A 21060-nucleotide genomic window follows, 5' to 3' on the forward strand; every position below is an offset into this window, starting at 1 on the left:
CAAGATGAAAACCAACAATGAATCGGTCCAGTATACAAAACTTACATTAATATTAGGGCTGTCAAATTAACGCGTTCATTTCGATTAATTAATCACAGAAAAATTAACGCGATTAAAAAAATTAACGCAGATTAATCGCACTTCTATATTGCCCTTTGACCCGGTGCAAAAGCGGTGAGATGATAGCGGAGCTGCACCTGTAGCTTGCTGACACTGTCCGCACAGGATTAAAGAGTAAAGAAAGAAGCAGGGGAAAGGGGCCGAGGGCTTTATGGATGTGTTATGGGCTGCTCCGGGCAAATAAGCATGAAGGTAGGAATATGTCTTATGTTATTCTCCGCAGTGTCTGTGCATTATTGATTTAGTGGGTGCCTAATTAACAATGTAGGTTCAAAACAGTATCTCTCAATCTTCCTCCGTGTCTCTGTTTGCTAGCTGCGATCGTCTCCCACAAACGGACACCCGCCCCCTCTCACTCTTCCTAGCTGGCATATGCCTGTCTTTGTTCCTCCTTTGTGTGTGTGTGTGTGTGTGTGTGTGTGTGTGTGTGTGTGTGTGTGTGTGTGTGTGTGTCTCAATATTTTTGGCTATGAGTAGGACGGTGAATGAGTCGGCATAGGCTATGTGCACTGCACCTGTGGCAGTGCAGCACTGTCTGTTGTGTGGAAGATAGACAGTCGTCATTTAGCAAGAAACAGAAGTTACGAGAGACGGGGGGAGAGAGAGAGAGAGAGAGAGAGAGAGAGAGAGTAGCCTATACAGCTGTTTGTAAACAGGCATACAAGTGTCATATAAGTATGTGATTAATTTAGATTAATTAATCACAGAGCCTGTAATTCATTAGATTCATTTTTTTAATCGCTTGACAGCCCAAATTAATATTCAAACATACACCCTTCAAAATGTTTTTTTAAATTAATATACATGATACACATGTACTCAGCTAGAAATGCAGGAAGGCCTTTTGTTAAAATCATGCAGTATCAAGGATGATAATCTATATATAAATGGTCTTCTTTTTATGTTTGTGATTGTGTGAAAGTTTCATAATTCCCAGCTCACCAAAGCGAGTCTGCATTCTGGATGAAGTGTTTTGTGGTTGGAGGACATGTGTCAGGGACTCCTGTCCTAGTTAACACAAAGCACAGCGCCGGTTGTGTCTGTTTGAGTGCCTGTCTCTCAGCACAGCAGGTCTCCCTCTCTTTGAACCCACAAGACTCTATACGACCCTCTCTCACTCTGCCTCCTCTCTTCCTCCCAGCATGACTGCTGTGAGCCTCACCGGGAGAAACTTCTTAATTGGAAAGAGTAATTAAAAGTATTTTATATATTTATTTGTACACATGCGCCAATACTGATAATTACTACTGTTAAGCTGGGATCATCTCTGAGACAGCGGCCAACAGGACAATTAAAACATATGGTCACACTAGTCAACACCAACAGTCTAAATTAGTGATCAAAGACTATTAAAGGTCACATGTATAATGCTAATTTTCAGTTTTCCTGGAGTACTGTCCAAATAAACCCATTATATCTGTCACATAGTGCCATCGCTGAATCTCCTATTTTTTAGCCTCTGTCTTTTTAAGCCCCTCCTTCCAAAAAGCCCGGTCTGCTCTGATTGGCCCTGAATGTAACAGTTTAAATCTAACTGCCAGTTAGATTCAGGGGTGTGTGGCTTATCACCGGTGGAGGTAGTGCTAAGTTAGGTTGGTAATAGGGGTGTGTGGCTTCTCAACTTGTGATGTCATAAAGGGTTAGAGACCTGACTGGGGTCTTTAAACACAGGTTTTCAGAAATGTGGAGGTGGAGAAAAAAAAGAGAGGGTTAGAAAATGAGTTTTGAAATGAGACAAAGTGCTGGTTACGGAAGTGGCAAAACGATATCTCCTGAATTGGTTTCAAAGTCATATAGGTCACAACAATACAAATCATAACCTTTAGCCTGCAGCTCATTTTCATTATCGTACTCACTATATTAGATGTATAGACTATTCCAATAGCTATCAAATGTATCCCACTGCCTATTTTGGCAAATGGAAAGAAGGTAAGAGGTCTCTTAGCATGTGTTTTTCCCAGTTCAATCCTGAGTGTGTTTATGTCTGTGTTTGTTGTCTTCGATGAGAGCTGTGAAGTGAAATGTCTTGGGATTTGGAAATATGATGTCACCCCATTTTCTAGCTACATTAATGCATTTTGTTTTCTATCAATTCTTCACTATAGTTCAATGCTTTAATACTCCCTTTTTCCTTCAGCTCTTTTTAATTTCCTGTAGGCTAATGCTTTTTGATCTTCTTTCATTATTCTTCTCAGCACTCAGCCCTCTTGACACATAGTCAAGGTACCTTCAAACAGTCAGGAGACAGTTGGAGACCCCCCCCCCCCCACCCACACACACACACACACATTTTTTATTTAATAGTTTTTACATTTTTGAGCTGTTGTAATATCTTTGCCATGCAGAGAGATCACACAGTTTGTGACTGCAGGGCTCGCTGAGAACCACACGCCACTACACTGACGGTGATGCCATACCGGCAGCTTTAATGAGGTCATTTCTCCCCCTTCCTTCTCTTTAATGCAACACTTGAGAGATTTCATCATTACCTTGCAGCATTACAGGAATAACACAGAGACAGAAAAAAGCTAAAAGCAGAGCATGTTGGTGTGTGTCGTGTCTCGGATTCACCTTATGTCCTATGATGTTCCCACTGTAGCCAGCAAGCTTTCCAAACCAAGCTTCCTGTTGGGTTCCACACATCAAACTACACTTGTTTACATTGACTACGACGCAACAGACTCTATTTTGGTGGTGACAGAGAAAAAAAGGTGTCTTAGATCAGGTTATGTTATTTAATGGGGTGAAAATAAAAAAAATGTAGGTGAAACCCCTGAAACAAGCATAAGGGAAACAGAGAGTGTTTCCCCTCAAAACAGAAAAAGAGATATTGTTTATAGAAAAATAACCCCAAAAAAGAAGAAATTTTTACACTCAAGTGAAAGAGTCCACCTTGGTCCTTAAACCTTAAAGCTTTAGTGCGTAACTTTTGTTGCCCACATGAGGAATTCTGAGTAATTGCAAAAACACGGTCGGCTCATCTACAGCCGACCGTGTAAGCCTTTGGTGATCGCGCATGGATTTTTTTTGCTGTACATTCAAATTTTTTCCTAGCAGTAGACTCAACAACGGAAACATTTTGTGGCCGCTTCTTGAGCTCCAGCGCCACATTGTCAGGGTTCGACACCAGTTTGTAAATACTGCCTAACTAAGGAACACAGAGAGAGAGAGAGAGAGAGAGTTTTGTGGAGCTGATAGGCTTGATCAACTTTGTGTCAACTCGTTTGGCGATGGCTTGAATGTAACCGACATTCATTAATATGAAAAAGTTACGCACTATAACTTTATCCAGACTTTTATTATTGTATGTTCAATAGGGTGACGGGAGTTGAATAGTAAATAAACAAATTCATATCATTCCATGGAAGCAGTCTGACTTCATTGGGATCAATCAGGCAGTCACTGACAGGAATAATGTTGTCGAGTTAGAATCACAATTTTCTTCTTTTTTTTTTCCTAGAACGTGTGTGTAACATGGTGAGGTCAAGTACAAGCTTTTTTATTACTTAAATTAATAGTTAGCCAGCTAACTATCCAATTACCCCTTATCCAGAGAGTCACTGTTTTGTAAAAATGGCCCCTCACATGCTGCATCCATCTGGCCACATGTATTGGGACATCCTAAATATTTTCCTACCACACTAAATAGCAGGGAAGTATGGGAATTAGAACACAACCACTCTCTCTGCTGCAGCTGAATGCTATAGACAAGCGCACTTCCATAAAGGGGGTATCAGTTTAGCATCTGATGGTTAATTCGAGTGCAGGATGTTAGCATGCCTGTCTGCACAATGTTGCACTTTCACAGCTAACTGTCAGTAAACATCTTACAGTGTGTATTGGACTAAAGGAGAGTTGCCAAGCCTTGAGTTATTTAAAGCGTTGAATGGGTCAATAGGGGTTGTGGGGTTTGTGGATACAGCACTTGTGCAGGGTTGGCATGGCCTGGGGTGGGCTCTGGTGGTGGAGCACAATGTGATATCTATTCTTGGGGCCTAAAATCTGTGGCGGGATGCCCTGTAGCAGCTCCCCAGAGAGGGGAAGAGCAAACAAGTCTGTTGGGGAGGTGAGAGGTGTCTGTGGCTGGCTGTGTGGAGCAGGTGCCATACCATACTGTGATGCTGCCCAAAATAATGTTCTCAGTGGGTTGCCAGGGTGACGGTGGATGAAGGCGTGGTTGTCTAACTCTAACTGAACATACATGCTCTGTTGCTTAGGATGCCTTGCATATTTTATTTTTTTAAGATTAGTTTTTTGCATTTTCAAGCTTTATTAGACAGTACAGAGTTGAAATGGGGAGACAGAGAGACAGAGGGGGGGATGACCTGCAGTAAAGGTCCACGGGTCGGATTCGAACCCGGGACCACTGCAACGGAAGCCGGAGCTAATATGGTACGTGCTCTATCCACTACACCACCGGAGCACCGATGCCTTGCATTTTTACCCAAACCTTCTTCTAGCTTTATGTAAGTATTGAGGGAACATTTTGAATCACATGTACTTGTTTATTCATTGAGTTCATGATGCATTTTTTCAGTATTTACATTGAGTTATGCTGAACTGAATCGTGCATTTCTAGTGTTACTAAAAGAATCATCTCGATAGGTTTGCAAGAAACATTACAGACATTACAACAGACAGTATACCTTCAGAGGGGTTCCTCTGTCCACGTGTGTGTATATTTGTGTATTCGTGTGTGTGTGTGTGTGTGTGTGTGTGTGTGTGTGTGTGTGTGTGTGTGTGTGTGCGCGTGCATCCATCTGTGTCTAACCACACACATGTTTTCATGTTCATGCTAACCTTGTTGAGGACAGCATGTTCGGTATGTGAACATGTTATTTCTCTGCAACCCAATTCGCTCTGCTTTTCAGGAAAATCTCTCTCACGCAAACACACACACACACACACACACACACACACATAACTGCACCTAGCCCTCCTGCCTGTTAACATGTGTGTTGAGACAGGTCTGTTATCGGAGACTGTCTGACTGGCTGCTGGGTGAATTATATTATCTATTGTCACTGCAGGCCTCAGGATGTTTCTAATGATATACTTATTTTTAGCCCAAAGCAGAATCTGATTTCTTACCTGCCTAATTGTTGAAGCATGTTGGAACTCTCTTTGTAAAAATGTCTGAGAAATAACACAAGTCAGACAAACAGAAGATGTTGTTGATTGTAAACTTTAAACAAAACATGCGTGGTAAGAAGTAGGCTAAGCATTGTAGCAAAGTAAAAAAAACTTCAATGAATTATTCATATTAATTGACCAAAGAAAAAGATCGGTCTCTGTCTTACATTTCCAATTTGATCCACTAATCACCATACACTTAAATGAAACATGGGAAATACATGCATTTTACATGTATATTGATCTACACTCGGTGAGCAGTGGCAATAAAGGTGTGGTCGAAGTGTCATCCATCATCTCTTAAGGGAGAACAACTAGAAGCATGTTTTATATTTTAACTGCTTTTTCTGTCTTTTTAACATATTCCAAAACATACACTTCTAGTAGGGAACAACAGTGAACAGTGATGTGTTACAAAATGCTTTACTACTCCACCTGTATAAGTATCACTTGGTATGCTTCCATTATAGACTCTTGTTTATTGCCAGCTCCTTTAATCTCCCCTGTGTCTTGTGCTCCTGTTGTTATGCTCCTTGCCTTCCACACTAAAGGCTGTAAGTGATGACTTGTTGAGTCAATCCATCTCCAGCCGGCACAATGCTTTGACACAATAAGGCTTTGGCTAAGGTTGACTGCTGTTTGAAGAGAGGGAACACAGCAGGAACAGTACCAAGTCAATTCAAATCCATTCATTCTCCTTTAATACTTCACTGCCCCTTTCATTTCCTGTGTTTTTTTCAAGATGGCAGACAAGGGCCTGAATTCATTTCCTTTTTTCTTTCCTTTTTTTAAATAGGTTTTTTGCTCAGCTGGAATATCTAACTCAGCTGAATGGCAGCACAGCTATAATTACTGACCCTTTGAGGTGAGCCTTAGCAGCACACCATAGCTTTTAGCTGTCGTGGCAGGATGCCCCTGCCCTGGCTGTGGGTTTTTTCAGCCACTAATGCAAACATCCGACACACACACACACATGCACATCACACACACACACACACACACACACACACACACACACACACACACACACACACACACACACACACACACACACACACACACACATTGTCCATTACTTCAAAAACCAGATTCTAGGCTGCAGTGCTCCTGGGTTTTGCATGTGCTCCATGGAACAGAGTTGGCAGTTCTGACAGGTGGGAAGCCAGAGAGGGGTCGTGTCTGTGTTGCTGAACTACTGACCCCTGTGGTTATTTGAAGGGGCATGTGAGTGATTGCAATCTGTCAACGTCAGTGCTGTCTGTTCTATAAAACAATGTGTAGATAGAATCAATGCCAAAACATTGCATGCTCACAAAGAATGCAATACTTAATACGCAAAGTGTGCGTACGTAAATACATTTTGAGATTTACATCCTCACAGTTGCATCCCACAATCTACCTTAAATGGTAAATTCTTAAAAGATCATGATTAAGTGTCCGCAAAGAAGCGACTGGGAAGGAAGCCTGAGGCACACACACACACACACACACCTACACACACACACACACACACCTACACACACACACACACACACACACACACACACACACACACACACACACAAGCTGGTTACAATACCATGATTGGCACAGTAATTATTGTCTTTGTAAAGCAGTGTAACCCACATGAAATATCACATATTTCAAAAATCTAAAAAAATATGTTGACCAAGGCCTTAATATGTATATAAGATATGGCCAAACACCTCCTGGCATTAATGCTGTGCTGTAAAAAATTAAAACATGTACAGGGCTACTTGATAAGTTATTCAACCTACGTCATTCTACATCCCAAACATGTAGACTAAAGTATTTTTGCAACCGTAGGACAGCTTATACATTGTGAAATGTATTTGGTGCCAAGAGTGTTATAGGTATGTTGTGTGTTTTTTTTTCTTCTACTGACTGAGCTTGATTTTGTTGGTTAAACTTTGCGGGAGTGGGCATACTAATCCAGACACTTTTCCCCATAGAAGCTCATAGGCAGGGGAAAGAAATGGAACAGGTGTAACACCAAAGCAATGGTAACTACATACAGTGGGTTGGGATATGTGACCCCTTCAACTGGAATGTGCTGTAATCTTATCAAAATCTTAGGCAGCGGTGTGTTATTCCTGAGTCTGCAGTAGACAGGATGGGGATAAAAAAAAACATTTATTCAGACATAACTGTACGTGTGTGTGTGTGTGTGTGTGTGGTCAGCAAATTTTCCTCACCTCCATATGGCCAGTGTTTAGCTAGACCCCAAATGTGCTGTTGCTAATGCAACTGACAGAGCTCCACCCGACATTTTCTAGATATATATTTACACCCTATTCAGGGACTTAATGCTTATTTCTGCAAGAAAATAATTGTACGTTTTACGTTCATTTGGAAGTCATAAACACCTATTTGAAAGTTTCCTCCACCCTTGGTTAACTTGCTGGCAAATGTCTGTGTGTGTGTGTGTATGTGCTGCTGGTTCACTATGTGCATGTGTGCGGCTGTTTCACTATGTGGCAGGCAGCATGTAGTTTGACACTGGAAATGGTCATTTCTGTCAGTGTGTGTGTGTGTGTGTGTGTGTGTGTGTGTGTGTGTGTGTGTGTGTGTGTGTGTGTGTGTGTGTGTGTGTGTGTGTGTGTGTGTGTGTGTGTGTGTGTGTGTGTGTGTGTGTGTGTGTGTGTGTGTGTGTGTGTGTGTGTGTGTGTGTGTGTGTGTGTGTGTGTGTTTCAGAGTAGTGCCAGCTTGTGTTAAAAATGTCATAGTCGCTTTGAGCTCGTAAAGTATCCAATAACCAGCGGGGCCTGGAAGCACATGAGCTCCTGTATAGCCTCAGCCTCTGCACGTTACCTGTCACATAAATCTACATTTACAATGGATGTCGTAGTGTGTTACAGATGTAAGATTTAGACATGGAGGTGTGTGTGTGTGTGTGTGTGTGTGTGTGTGTGTGTGTGTGCTGAAGGGGAAGGTGAAAGGCTGAGGTTGTGAACTGGGGGTTATCTGACCCTGTCATGTGTGTTAGATGGGAGACAAGAGGGCAGATATTATCAGACACAGAGGATAATAATAAGTTGCCTTACAGACTGTGGTCATGTCTGCACTAATTTGACTACATTTCAGATCTGGCATGTAGAAAACTAAGAAAGGCAGCTGTATTTAAATTGGGGGGGGGGGGGGTTGTTAGCCTTGTACGATTTGGTTTGCAGAGTGGCACTGGGCAGATCCAATAGTTTTAAAATTCAACAGACACCCCTTCAAGTGAGTGTACATTTGTCAATTAAGCGATTCTAGATCTTCTGTACAAATGAAATTAAGTACGATGGTCTGGTAGCACCAGGCTAAGATTTTGTAGCATTTCAGCCTAAATAATGACTCAAATGTTTGAGCAATTATCTAAATAATTTCTGTAAGATATCAAATGCTGTATTGTCAGTAGTTTAATAAATAAATCAACACAATCTATTATGGAAGCCAACAACTGTGAACACCCATGGCCTTAGACAGTGAGACCTCCAGACACGACACCACAACACACACACACACACACACACACACACACACACACACACACAAGCACAGTCTGAAACTTGCCACCTGGCTGATCTGCGTCATGTTGACAGAACTGCTAAGGAATCATGAATACCAAGGTGTCTGTGCTGTTAGCTGACGGGCTGCTGCACTATCACAGCTCTTGGAAAAGCATTTGAAATTTTTTAGAGTCAACTCAAGACAGAACAAGATTTTATTAATAATGCATGAATGCTTCACTTAAATGGCTCCTGTCTTTGCTCACGTGTGTGTGTGTGTGTGTGTGTGTGTGTGTGTGTGTGTGTGTGTGTGTGTGTGTGTGTGTGTATGTAGGTGTGTGTGTGTGTGTGTGTGTGTGTGTGTGTGTGTGTGTGTGTGTGTGTGTGTGTGTGTGTGTGTGTGTGTGTGTGTGTGTGTGTGTGTGTGTGTGTGTGTGTGTGTGTGTGTGTGTGTGTGTGTGTGTGTGTGTGTGTGTGTGTGTGTGTGTGTGTGTGTGTGTGTGTGTGTGTGTGTGTGTGTGTGTGTGTGTGTGTGTGTGTGTGTGTGTGTGTGTGTGTGTGTGTGTGTGATCCACCAGAAGGCTTTTTATTGGCAGAAACCATTGCGGTTTCCTTTTCAACATGAGAATGTACAAACTGTTCATCCATATGAGTGCATTGGACTATACACTGTGTCTCTGTGAATCTTAATAACATCTCCACAACTTCTTTGATAGCACGACTGTAATACAAATACACAGCCTTCCCCTTGTCTAAAGGGATGGATAGATAGATAGATAGATAGATAGATAGATAGATAGATAGATAGATAGATAGATAGATAGATAGATACAGATAGATAGATTTTTTTCTGTTCTCTACAATTGCGACAAGAAAAATTGTGTATTCCTCTGAGGTTACATTGCTGAGGCCAAACACATGCGCTAGACCCTTTTTCACTGCCAAGTCAGGAGCCTTTTGAGCCCTGAGATGAAAACATGTGAGCCTTGTCATGATGAGACAATCACAATTCATAATGCATGGCTGAGGAATATAAGCTTACTTTAAACAACTCTGGAATCCCTCTGGCATTTTGCTTTCCACACCACCAGATGTGTGTGGCTCCCTCCAGTTTCATGCAGGGATTGAGACACTCTAGATCTCACAGTTACAGAACTAAATGCAGCCTTACATTGCATCATGCTTGGATGGTTTAACACTAATGCGATAACTGACATTTGCTCTTATTCTTTCCAGGATCTCCATGCGACGATGTTTCAGGTCTGTGTTGCCCCATACAGTACTGCTGATCACAACTTTCCTGACAGTGTCCTATGTGCTTTATTCCTCTGAATGATTCTTGTATGTATATATATATATTTGTAAGTATGGCTGTCATGTTTTTGAATTGAATAAACGATAATCCACAAGAATGTTCGGATTTCTGATATTTTTTTCTTTTTGCATTGCACCCACCGTAGCTAGCAACATGCCTGTTTACTGAGCCTATAGGCTGTGTTTTAACGCGTGTTTCTAAGTGCACACATAGGACAGGTAGCGGATCGTAAGAAGATATTCACTGATTTTGACAAAGTGATTTTGACAACAAGCGTTCTCCAGAACTGCCGACTCCACCTTTTTAAATAATTTGTTGCATTAACAAATAAAAAAAATAATATATTTTTTTGTATTCGAGAACATCCCTCACACTAACGTCCCACAATGCAACTGGTGCTGCATTATCTATTGAGCGAAGAGGTGTAATTATAGAAAGCAGCTTCTATGATCTCAGGTGGCCACAATGGTCTGTTTTAATTTGATCTAATTTTGTCTCAAGGACTGTATGAGAGATATGTTATTTGTTGTTGATTTAGTATAGAATTCTTTACGGTATCAATAGTATTGTGTAACATCTATGAAGAAAATCATCATCTTTCCCTGGTCTCTGAATAGGATATTATTTCTGAATGTGTGATATTGTAAATTCAAACCCCACTGGAGACTGGAGATATTGCAGGACCCAAACTGCTCTAAATCCCTCCAAAGACAAAGATTACTGTTTTAAACCTAAGATTAAAAAAACAGATTGAGTAAACAGTGATGTGCATATGGCAGTTTGGGTACTCATATCTAAATCTACACAGTAACTTGCGAACCAGCAGAAGTCATATTTGCAGAAAAACGGGCGCTTTGCCAGCCAGAGGAAAAAAATAATCTTTATTCGTTTCTCTTGTTGCCTCTGCTGCTGCTTCTCAAGGATTAATCTGCTGCTAGACCAGATAATCATATTCCAATATGCACAGGAGATTACCCGGGGGAAATGTTTATGAGTGATTACCATACAGCTGTGACCTGTGGGTGTGCACAGGTACACATACACAGAGTGGGAAAAACATAGCTCAATAAATATCAAGTACATCCAGCCAGTGTACTAAACACGCCCGCGCTGAGAAACTCCCACTAACTCTGTCACCAACCCAGTCAAAACACCAAAGCTAATACCATGATAAAATACATGATGATTAATTATTATAAGACTCTGTTTATGCCCACAGCTTTTTTTACCGAGCTTCTACTCATGGAAGCATGAGCCAATTAAATGTAATCAAAGCAAAGCATCAAGAATGCGGCACAGTTTGCAAGCAATTCAGACAATTTTTTCTTGGAGGTCACACAATTGTGGGGAGAATCTTCACCAGACAGAAGAAGTAAGCTTTTTATGGATTAATCCGCCGTAAACATTGCTATGTCAATAAATGAGTAATTAGATTAGCAAAATGTCACAGCATGTTTGACAGACTTTTCTTTAATGCTGCCGGGCAGAACCACCCCACGATTACCGCTGCCAACTTGGCCGCTTAGCAGTGAAAACTTTTCCAGACTCGGGAGAGTTTTTCCAAAAAATCAGCCATTCACAGACCAGGATAGAATTTGGGTTAGTGACACTTTTTGGTCAATGGTCTGAATCTGTCCAAAAAACTTCTGAAGATCACTTCGAGTAGAAGTGTGTTTGTACAAATGTGTAGATTTGCACATGACGTACGGTCACTACCAGTGGTTGTTTTTAAGCAGGCATGGAAAACTTTTAAAAATAAATAACCATACCTGACCTGACTGCACGCTGCATGTTGGAGTCAAGACCACTTAAGTGCTGTATAAGTCCAAAAGCAGCTATGGACCGTCCAGAACAGTGCAGAATTGTTGTTTGTCTCTTTTGTGGATTGACAACTGACTGAAAACAGAGCAACCTTTCCATGCAATTAAAGACTTGAAAAGCAGAATACATGTTTTATTGGTGTGGTCTGTGCCTCCTTACATACAGCAGCATTTAATCTACTGCCATACTCTCTTTTGTATCTTCAATTAAAATTGGTGTTCTACAAAAAACTCGACATGACCTTAAGAAAATGTGAAAAATGACCTCCATGCTTGTACACGAGGCAGTACTTTTGGAATTACTTATAGTATTTGAATGTTTTGCATTTCAATGTGATTGTTCTATAGGTGCCACTGGTGGCCTTCCATTGTGAACTTGGCACCCTCACCTCGTGAGCCCACTGGCAGGTGTGGAGCAACCTTTGAAGGCCTCAGGTGTGAAGATGGTCTGTGGCGGGCTGAGAGAGATGAAGACATGCATGGTGTTCCTGGCTGCTCTGCTGCTCCCTGGCATCCAAGCAGGTGAGTTAAGGGCATGTCTTCCTTTTTTTAACCTTTTCTTTTACTGATCCTGAGTATATATATATATGTATATCCTAAAAACAGCAAAGGATTTGTATGGCTCAAAAGTCCAGAACAAAAAGAAGTAAAGCTTGCCAATGTGCAACAAATACAGTTCAATCATGAGAGACTTCATGAACAAATGGTTTAAGAATGAACAATTAATTTATTGAAATGTGTGGAGATATCTAAAGAGTCTTTGGCGATAAGACCCCATCGCAAAATCATCTGAAGGGGGCAGCCAAATCCTGGGCTGAGCAGAAGATGGAGCCTAGACACTGGTGGCAGTGAAGAGCTGAAGGTCTGGATGATGATGATGATGTGATGAGGACTGGAGGTGAATGGGGTGGAGGAGGGTTGCATCCATCATTGAAATTGCATTGATCGCTGAAATGACAACTGACAGCAAGTTGAGGACGGTTTTAAACATTGACGGGAACAAGGTGATTGGCTCACAGATGATAAGGTGAATGTGATAGGTTTGAGCTAATAGAGGGAACCTCCCATAATGAGCTGAATTAGTTGAAGCAGCAACTAGGCGAGACCATGAATGAACTGAGGGAGGAATTTGAAATAAAGAACACGGTGCAGATAGTCAGTCTTCCTGTCAGGACTTTCGCTAAGCTTCATTTTTGTAAAATCAAAAAGTGCTATTCTTCAGAAGCTTAAAAGATTCTGTATGAAAATATATTTATTCCTCAAAATGTATTTTAAGTAAACCGTAACATAGAATCTGTCCACTGTATTAATCCTTCTAAACAAGGAATTATAAATGATTTGAAGCTACTAAATAAGTAGCGATATTTCTTGTTGGAGACCATTTATGTCCGTGCAAAATTTAATAGAAAATCCCTTCAATAGATGTTAAGAAATTTTGATTTGCACCAATATGGCGGAAACAACTGACAAACACTGCCATAGAGCCACATTTCTGGCGTGGCTATAAATGCCACAGCTAGAGTTTCTGTCTTCATTTATTTTTGGAATTTGCTTTACGATGTTATTAAAAGTAGGTTTAATGACCCCTGTCATGAGAAAATTGGATTGCAAGCGGTGATAGAATAAATCAGATGAATCCAAGAAAGCAAATGAGAATCATAATAAATTAGCATAGTGACAATCCTCATAGAGAGACACATTAAGTAGGATGTATGATAATGAAAATGTAAGTGCTAAGCAGGTTTCAGCTCATTAGCAACTGTGTTGTTAAGACAGACTTGATTTGTTTGGACAAAGTATTCCATCATCTCCTCTCCATTTCACACAAGCATCACCACCACAGTGTACTTGCAAAAAACACATTTCACGTGAACACAAATAGAACAGTGTTAAGACTCCAAAATCTAGATTCTTTCAATGCTGTCAGTACTGCCTTGACGAAACCAACACCAATATGACTTTCCTTTTCTTTAGAGAAAACATGTTGCAGTGAATTTTATTGCAGTACTACATGCCTGGGATGGATGACTTTGGGTCCACATAACATTGGTAGTTTATGGGCAATACAAACAGAATGTATGTTAATGTATTATTCAATGGTCTCGGCAAGGATGTCTTGGTTTTCATTCACAGCACACCAACCAAAGCAAGCACATGTATCTATTTTTTTCTTCTAGTCTCATCTCTTTTTTTCTTCTTTTGGCTTACACTGTTCCACAAACAAACAATATGACGCCATAGTAGGGTGTTTGTTGTTGAGCATACAGGTGTTAGCTCTTAAAACTAATAATGCAACATCTCTCTGTCAAGATTTTTTAGCTGTGTGTTCAGGTCAGTTATTATCCTTTCCTCACCTCTTTATTACAGGGCTAGAGAAACCAGATGGTATGCTTTGATGTCTTCTTTATTTTATCCCGATTTAGTTGTGTGGTATAATTCTCCCTGACTCACCTGTGTTGGCGTTTTTCTTTTTTTTTTCTGGTGAAGTTCAGGGTGAGGTCATCCTGTGTTTTTTGGAATTGGGAAAGATTTTCAAGCAAAGTAAAGCAGCTGGATCATCACTTTTTTACTCATAGCTCTAAAGCACTAACTGGCAGCAACAGATCTCCATGGACTGACTAAAGACTTTCACTCAGAAATGTGTGCCTGAACAGCTGCTGATTAGGGGAACATTTTACAGTGTGCTGTATCAAGGGTTTATGCCTATGGTTCCCATTCCATATGCCTATGTCCCTGGGTGCTTCTGAATGCTGATTTTTTTTTAGAAGGTGAATCAACTCCATAGGTATCAAAACTACAGATGGGACTTCTAAAACAACGCTAGGGGTATAGGCAAGGTAGCATGGTAACATGGTCAAGATGTAACACAGGTCCATATGGATGCCATGAATTAGAAATTGAATAATGCCATTTGTATTCATATAATACATACATGTTTAATAATGACATTGCCTTCTTTTGTTTTTTGGATAATAGATTTGTAAAGTGGAACTTAACAATTATGCTATTCACTTATGTGGCATCTCTTTGTGGACTTTAGTCATGTGGTAACAGTGGGTGATATATGGTGTACCATACAACACACAGCTAGCAGGAGTGTTGTATGAGAAGTGTGCCCTGATTTAAAAAGGAACACTTTAATCTGCTGCTACCAACCACTGGCATGGTCTCTCAGAACATGCATATCAGTCTCCATAGGCGCTCCCACACTTTGTCCAGTAGATCCGTGCCGTGCTTAAGCACAATTGTCCGTGTACCGTGTACCGGAAGTGTACCGTGCTTGAGCATGGTAGAGAGCACTCACACTGGTCAAAAGAACAAGACTTCAACCGTCAACCATGCGAAAGTCTGAATGCGCCCTAAGTCTCAAGCAGTCAGCACAAACCACAAAGCATTTAATCTAAGGAAAACTGTTGATACATCCCCAAATAGTGAATGACCGTACACTGAGATTACCTGTAAACTCATCTCCAGATGTAATGTTTGGGTTGGCTTTCACCTGAAAAATCAATGTTCTTGTGGTGCTTGCGGATATTTTTTAAGGAAGTCCACTTCTAGGCAGAAACTTTTTTTAAATGAATTTATTGCTGTCCCCAGACAAATGTGCAACATCACAACTCTTTTCCTGAGATCCTCTGAGATTGTATTTCCCTTTAGGCATGTCTGACCTGTATGGGTTCACTTTGGTGGGCCTAAACTGACCTGGTTTGATCTCTGTTTCATCTAGTGCTGCCCAATTTCTTCCCTAAAGATCTCTCATCAAATTGGTCCATTTCATCACTCAATTTGGCCCACCTGATTGTGTTTACTGCAGCTCAGGGTTCACAAACTTTTGCACATACACAAGTTGGCAAATCGTTTGTTCTATTTGTTCTAACAATTGATTGATTGAAAATGTGGAAATGATAAGCAAACATCTGTTATTTCATATAAATGAAATAATATGCTACCAAAAAACATACAGGCAATGTTTTCTGAGCGGGAGGGAGGGTAAGCTAAGGGGACAGCTAAACTTCAAGGTCCACCACACACGCACAACCAAAAAGAGCTTTTGTATCAGCATCTACGGAGTTAAATTGTGGAATAAGTTAAGTGTGGAAGTACAGAAAAGCCAAAACATAAGACATTTTAAAAACAAATATAAAGACACCATCTTCACAAAGTACAGACATTTTTAAAAGCCTCTGTAACATGGACATATGTAGACTGTAGTTTTGTAATATACATGGTAATTGTATTTATGTTTATAATATTTATATATATATATATATATATATATAGTAATTTAGAATATAAATGTATAGGTATTTATAATGTAATATAAATAGTTTATCAAGGTCAAGGTCCCTTTTATTTATATAGCACCTTATAAGAACCTAAATTCACCAAAGTGCTTTACATAAAATACATAAATTAAAATACAACAGCACACATTAAAAAACACTTACAGCAATGACACAAAACAATTCATTAAAACGTAAAAAATATATATAATTGTTTATAATATTTGTATGTGATTATATTGATTATTCAGTATATATATATCTATATACACACAATTGTTCATTATTTCATATATATATATATCCATCATTATAGCTTTTTATCATACTGACATGTTAATAACATAATACTACTTATCCAAGTCAAATTGATCTGTTAAGGGGTATGACTAGATACGTATTTTTTACTTCCTCCTACCCCCTTTCGAGCATGTAGACAGTGTCTGTTTTTTATTTATTTTTTGCTTTTTGTTTTGTTTTTTATTTATTCATCTATTAATATTTAAACTTGTTTTTTATTGCCTGCATGTTCGAAATAAAGACAATCAAAATATAAAAAATACTGGTATTGATAAAAATGAATGAATAATGGTTGAACTCAATACAATTCCAAACAGCTCAAGGGGTTCACATACTTTCAAGCAGCACTGTATAATATCCTGTTAGCATGTGTCCAACATTCTCCCCTTGTCATGGAATAAAAGTTAAGCTATCTCGGTATAAAACTCCAGGAAAAGGAAGAAAGTGTACTTTCATTTATCATGGCTTTTTCAAATACTGAGAATAAACCTTGATGTGTCAAAGTGCATACTACTGAGCGTACCTCAGTAGTATGCACTTTAACACAGCGCTTGTATCACTATACTTAACAATGTTCACATAAATAATTGATCTATGTTATTGAGAATAATAGCAGGGATTTAGACACACCTTTACAGACACTCTGAGCCCCCAAAGAGCCAAACAGTAATCAGTCACACAAAACATAATCCACCTGATTGTCCGTCACCACTTGCCAATCTAGGTTAGCCCTGTGGGAAATCTACTTGACAATTCAGGTCCCTGGCCAGTCGATGCCATTGGCTGATTCATTAGGTGGCAGGGATATGAGACAACCAAGCACACACACACAACACACTTGAGAGCAATAGATTTAAACTCTATCTAGCACCCTGCAATCCTGAAAATAACAGACACAAACTGAATGGGTTCATCAGTCACTCCTACGGCAATTCAATAACTCTGTGTGCTATTTTGTCCCCATGTACTGTAGATAGTTGAGGAGCTAAGGAAATGAATAAAATACAAACAAAACAAAATAGATTAGCAGAGAACTTATTGAAAATCCCAAAGGTTATAATTGAATTGGTGTGACGTCCATTTTTTTTGTGGCTCATTTATTTCTACCTCATGATTTGTAGGGAAAAAAACCTGTTCTAACCTGTTGCTTTCAATCAAAGGTCTATTTATAATAAAAATACAAATATCTGTCTGCACCCTGGCTGGGCGAAGGACACACCCGGTCATGGTCTCTCCATGACTCAGTTTGTTTTTACCCTTAAAAACAAGTCCAACAGTTTTGTATTTCAGCTGTTTTCCTGTACAAAACAATGTTCCAGAAATGGAGGGGTTGTTTCAAGGTTGCCTATTGATTAAGTAGAGTCCCAGAAGAATAGAAAATGTGACTCATGGCTCAATATTTATTTTTCCTTTTTCTTGTGAGAAGAATCTTTCTTTTTGTTGTTGTTGCCTCTTTTATCTATAACAGCTCTTCATGCACTTATCCATATATTTATTGGTCTTAATTGTGAAAATGTTGTACTCATAGTAATGGCATCCATCAATTCCCAACTGCTTATTGGGATCCAGGTTCCCCGGGGCATCCCTAGCCAGTTTAGAACTCTGACTCCTCCACAGAGGAGACACATGTTGATGGAGTGAAGAGCTCCTCAAAGGGCTCCATTTACCGCTCAACAATATACATAGTTCAGGGTCAACTGTTCTGAGCCATCTGAGGAACTTGTCAGAACTTCCTTGAGGCTAAGCCAAAGTCCACCTCCATAGCCCCTTCCAGCTCTTCCCAACCTAAAGGAATTGCTTTGAAGATCAGTGAAGCCACATACCTTCTGGCCTCCCTGTACCTGTCTGCTACTTCAGTTGACCTCTGGACCAACCACACCCAGAATACCTCATTATTGAGCTTAAGCTGCATGGTGTCCACAAACTGGTTGTCGGATTGCTGCACAACAATCACCAGTGATCTTCTGACCACAATTCTGAAGAGCTGCTTCCACAGATGTTTTAAACATGTTCTTAGTATAGTTGACGTTAGAATAGGCGGTTATGAGGCCGCTATACAACTCAATCCTGTCTGCAATTTCCTGTTGTAGTTAGTTGAAGAACAATCTGTGGGGTTGTGAGAGGCTGAATTGGGTTTATATTAATTCTGCTACACATATTACTTACTACTTAATACTTTTCGCTGATCTTTTGCTGAAATAATTCAGAACTTTAGCACTTTTGATGACCAAACACAAGCCAATAAGATCGAAAGCCACTTGCTTAATCGTGAACAATGTACACTGTGTATAGTTAAAACAACGCATTTTCATGTAGAATCTTTGTCTTTAAAGTACATTATTTCTCTTTCCTTTTCAGAAATACTTGAGTAAAGTAAGACTGTACTTTATTAATGAACGTGCTTAATGTATCTCTGTATGCTTCCCTACCAGTTAAAAGTATGTATTTTCTGTCTACTGCAGTGTGTCCGGATGAGGAGCCGGGTCTGCAGACATGGATGCCGGGACACAGTGAGGACCACCGTGTTACAATCGGTTATGGAAGGAAGGTTCTCCTCACGGCTTCAGCCACAGTCCACTCCATTGAGATTCGCGATGGAGGTAAACTTGACACATTTCAGGCTTATCTACTTTTAAAGTACAAGTTCAGAGAATCGGTGGTTAGAGTTGTTTTTTTTCTTTCTGTAATGTTACATGATTGGATGACTTGAAAATGGGCAATGCTTAACATACAGTATACATCTTATTTAGAATGGTAATATGGGACCATTGGTTCACTCAGCTGAATCCTAACCAACTGTTCAAACTGAAAAAAGGATTTTCAATGAACACATCCAATATTGTTGAATGTATTGCGCAAAGGCAAATATATTTTTGAAGATAAGATTTGGTGAAAGCAATAGAAGAAGCAGATACAGGAGACCATGTACCACTTTCAAACTGCTAAACTGAAATCATTGGATTGCAGATGTGGAAACACAATTGGTTACCAGCTACATCTTGTGTGTGTGTGCGTACGAGCGTGAATGCTTGTGTGTGTGTGTGTGTGTGTGTGTGTGTGTGTGTGTGGACAGCCGAGGGCCATAAATGGTAGGAAGACGGAAGGTGTCGGAGGGGTACTCGGGCATGGAAAAACCTGCCAGAATGCTTCATCACAACCTTCATCTACTCTCTCTATCTCTCCCTCTCCCTCTCTCTCTCTGTATCTCTCTCCCTCCCTCCCTCTCTTTCCCCTTGTAGGAAAGCTGGTGATTGCTGACACTAAGCGGCCCATACTGCTTCGAACAAAACACATTCTGATCGGGAACAAAGGGGAGCTGCACATTGGAAGCCCAGACTGTCCGTATAAAGGCAACCTCACCATCTCTCTTTTTGGAAGGTAAGGCATTATGGAGTTTAGCCTTCAGACATAGTGGAACTGTTTTCTGAAGAAATAAATGACAACCAATCCACACAATAACGTTATTTATAATCAATTGAACAATTTACATACAAATACAGTACCAATATACCAGTGGTGGTCAAAAGTATTAGAACACCTGACACCTTTTTTTGCCTCCACAAACAACTATTGTAAGTATACTTCTATGGAAATAAGTATATGCCATCAAATTGAGTGATATACCCTCTTAAACATTTGGTTGAGTGGTGTCTATATCAGTGTCATGAAAGGGAGCACTGTATAACACTTAATTACACTTGTAAGAGATAAGAATACCAGAGATGTACAATCCACTATTTTTTCAGTACGATCCAATTCCGATATCTGGGTTTTGGATATCGGCCTATACCGATACTGTCCGATATCATAGTTATTCTACATTAAGCAACACAGCAATTCTTAGTTTAAAAAAATGCATAAAGGTTTATCTGAACTGCTACAGAAGAAAATCCTAACTCAACTTTTTTCAATTGCTAAATTAAAATGTTTCAACATGTGTTTTATCACATACAGTAACTATAGTCTTAAAATAAAAATGTCTTTCATAGTTGAAATCATTAAAGAGGACCTATGATGCTTTTTGACTTTATGACCTATAAACGTTGTTATGATGATTCATAGTCATGCTTAACCATACTAAATTATCAAATAATGACTTACATGCATTTCGACGTATTCCCTGCTGACCGTCTGGGGTGTCTGTGCAGAGCACTAAACACTATTCTAGCCAGTCAAGAAGTCACGTCTTCAAAGCGGTCTACCCTTTGTAACTTTGTGACGTCGCATGTAACTTTGTGAAGTCACCACGCGGATGTTTCCATGTATGGTAATGCTGTCACTTCCCTGTTTGCGTCTGCCTCGCGTCTGCCTCGCGCCCTTATAGGTCCATGCTCGCGCTTCCCGCCACTGAAAGTGTTCCGGAAGGAAGGTAACCAATCACAACAGAGTGGGGTTTGCAGGAGGTGGGGGGGGGGGGGTAAGCGGAGATGGCCGATGCACAGGCGGAGGGAGCGGAGATTGCCGAAGCACACACACTCAAGTGTTGACAGGACGTGCTGGATCGCCAAAATAAGAGAAAGAGCTTCCCGAAAATCTACATAGTTTTTTGTGATGTGATTCGTGTCAGGTTGCTCTAT

The 21060-nt window shown here is 40.1% G+C and overlaps 1 protein-coding gene across 1 annotated transcript in view; it reads left to right on the forward strand.

Moving 5' to 3' along the window:
* The window catches only part of cemip (cell migration inducing hyaluronidase 1), a 164650-nt gene that overhangs the window by 61635 nt on the left and 81955 nt on the right, over positions 1-21060 (forward strand). The window contains exons 2-4 of the mRNA XM_080030895.1: positions 12249-12422; positions 18946-19083; positions 19723-19861. Of these exons, the coding sequence (XP_079887021.1) occupies positions 12344-12422; positions 18946-19083; positions 19723-19861 (356 nt within the window). The 5' untranslated portion in view covers positions 12249-12343. The remainder of the gene's footprint in view (positions 1-12248; positions 12423-18945; positions 19084-19722; positions 19862-21060) is intronic.

The sequence above is a fragment of the Ammodytes marinus genome (assembly GCF_949987685.1).
Source record: "Ammodytes marinus genome assembly, chromosome: 1".
NCBI classification, from domain to species: domain Eukaryota; kingdom Metazoa; phylum Chordata; class Actinopteri; order Uranoscopiformes; family Ammodytidae; genus Ammodytes; species Ammodytes marinus.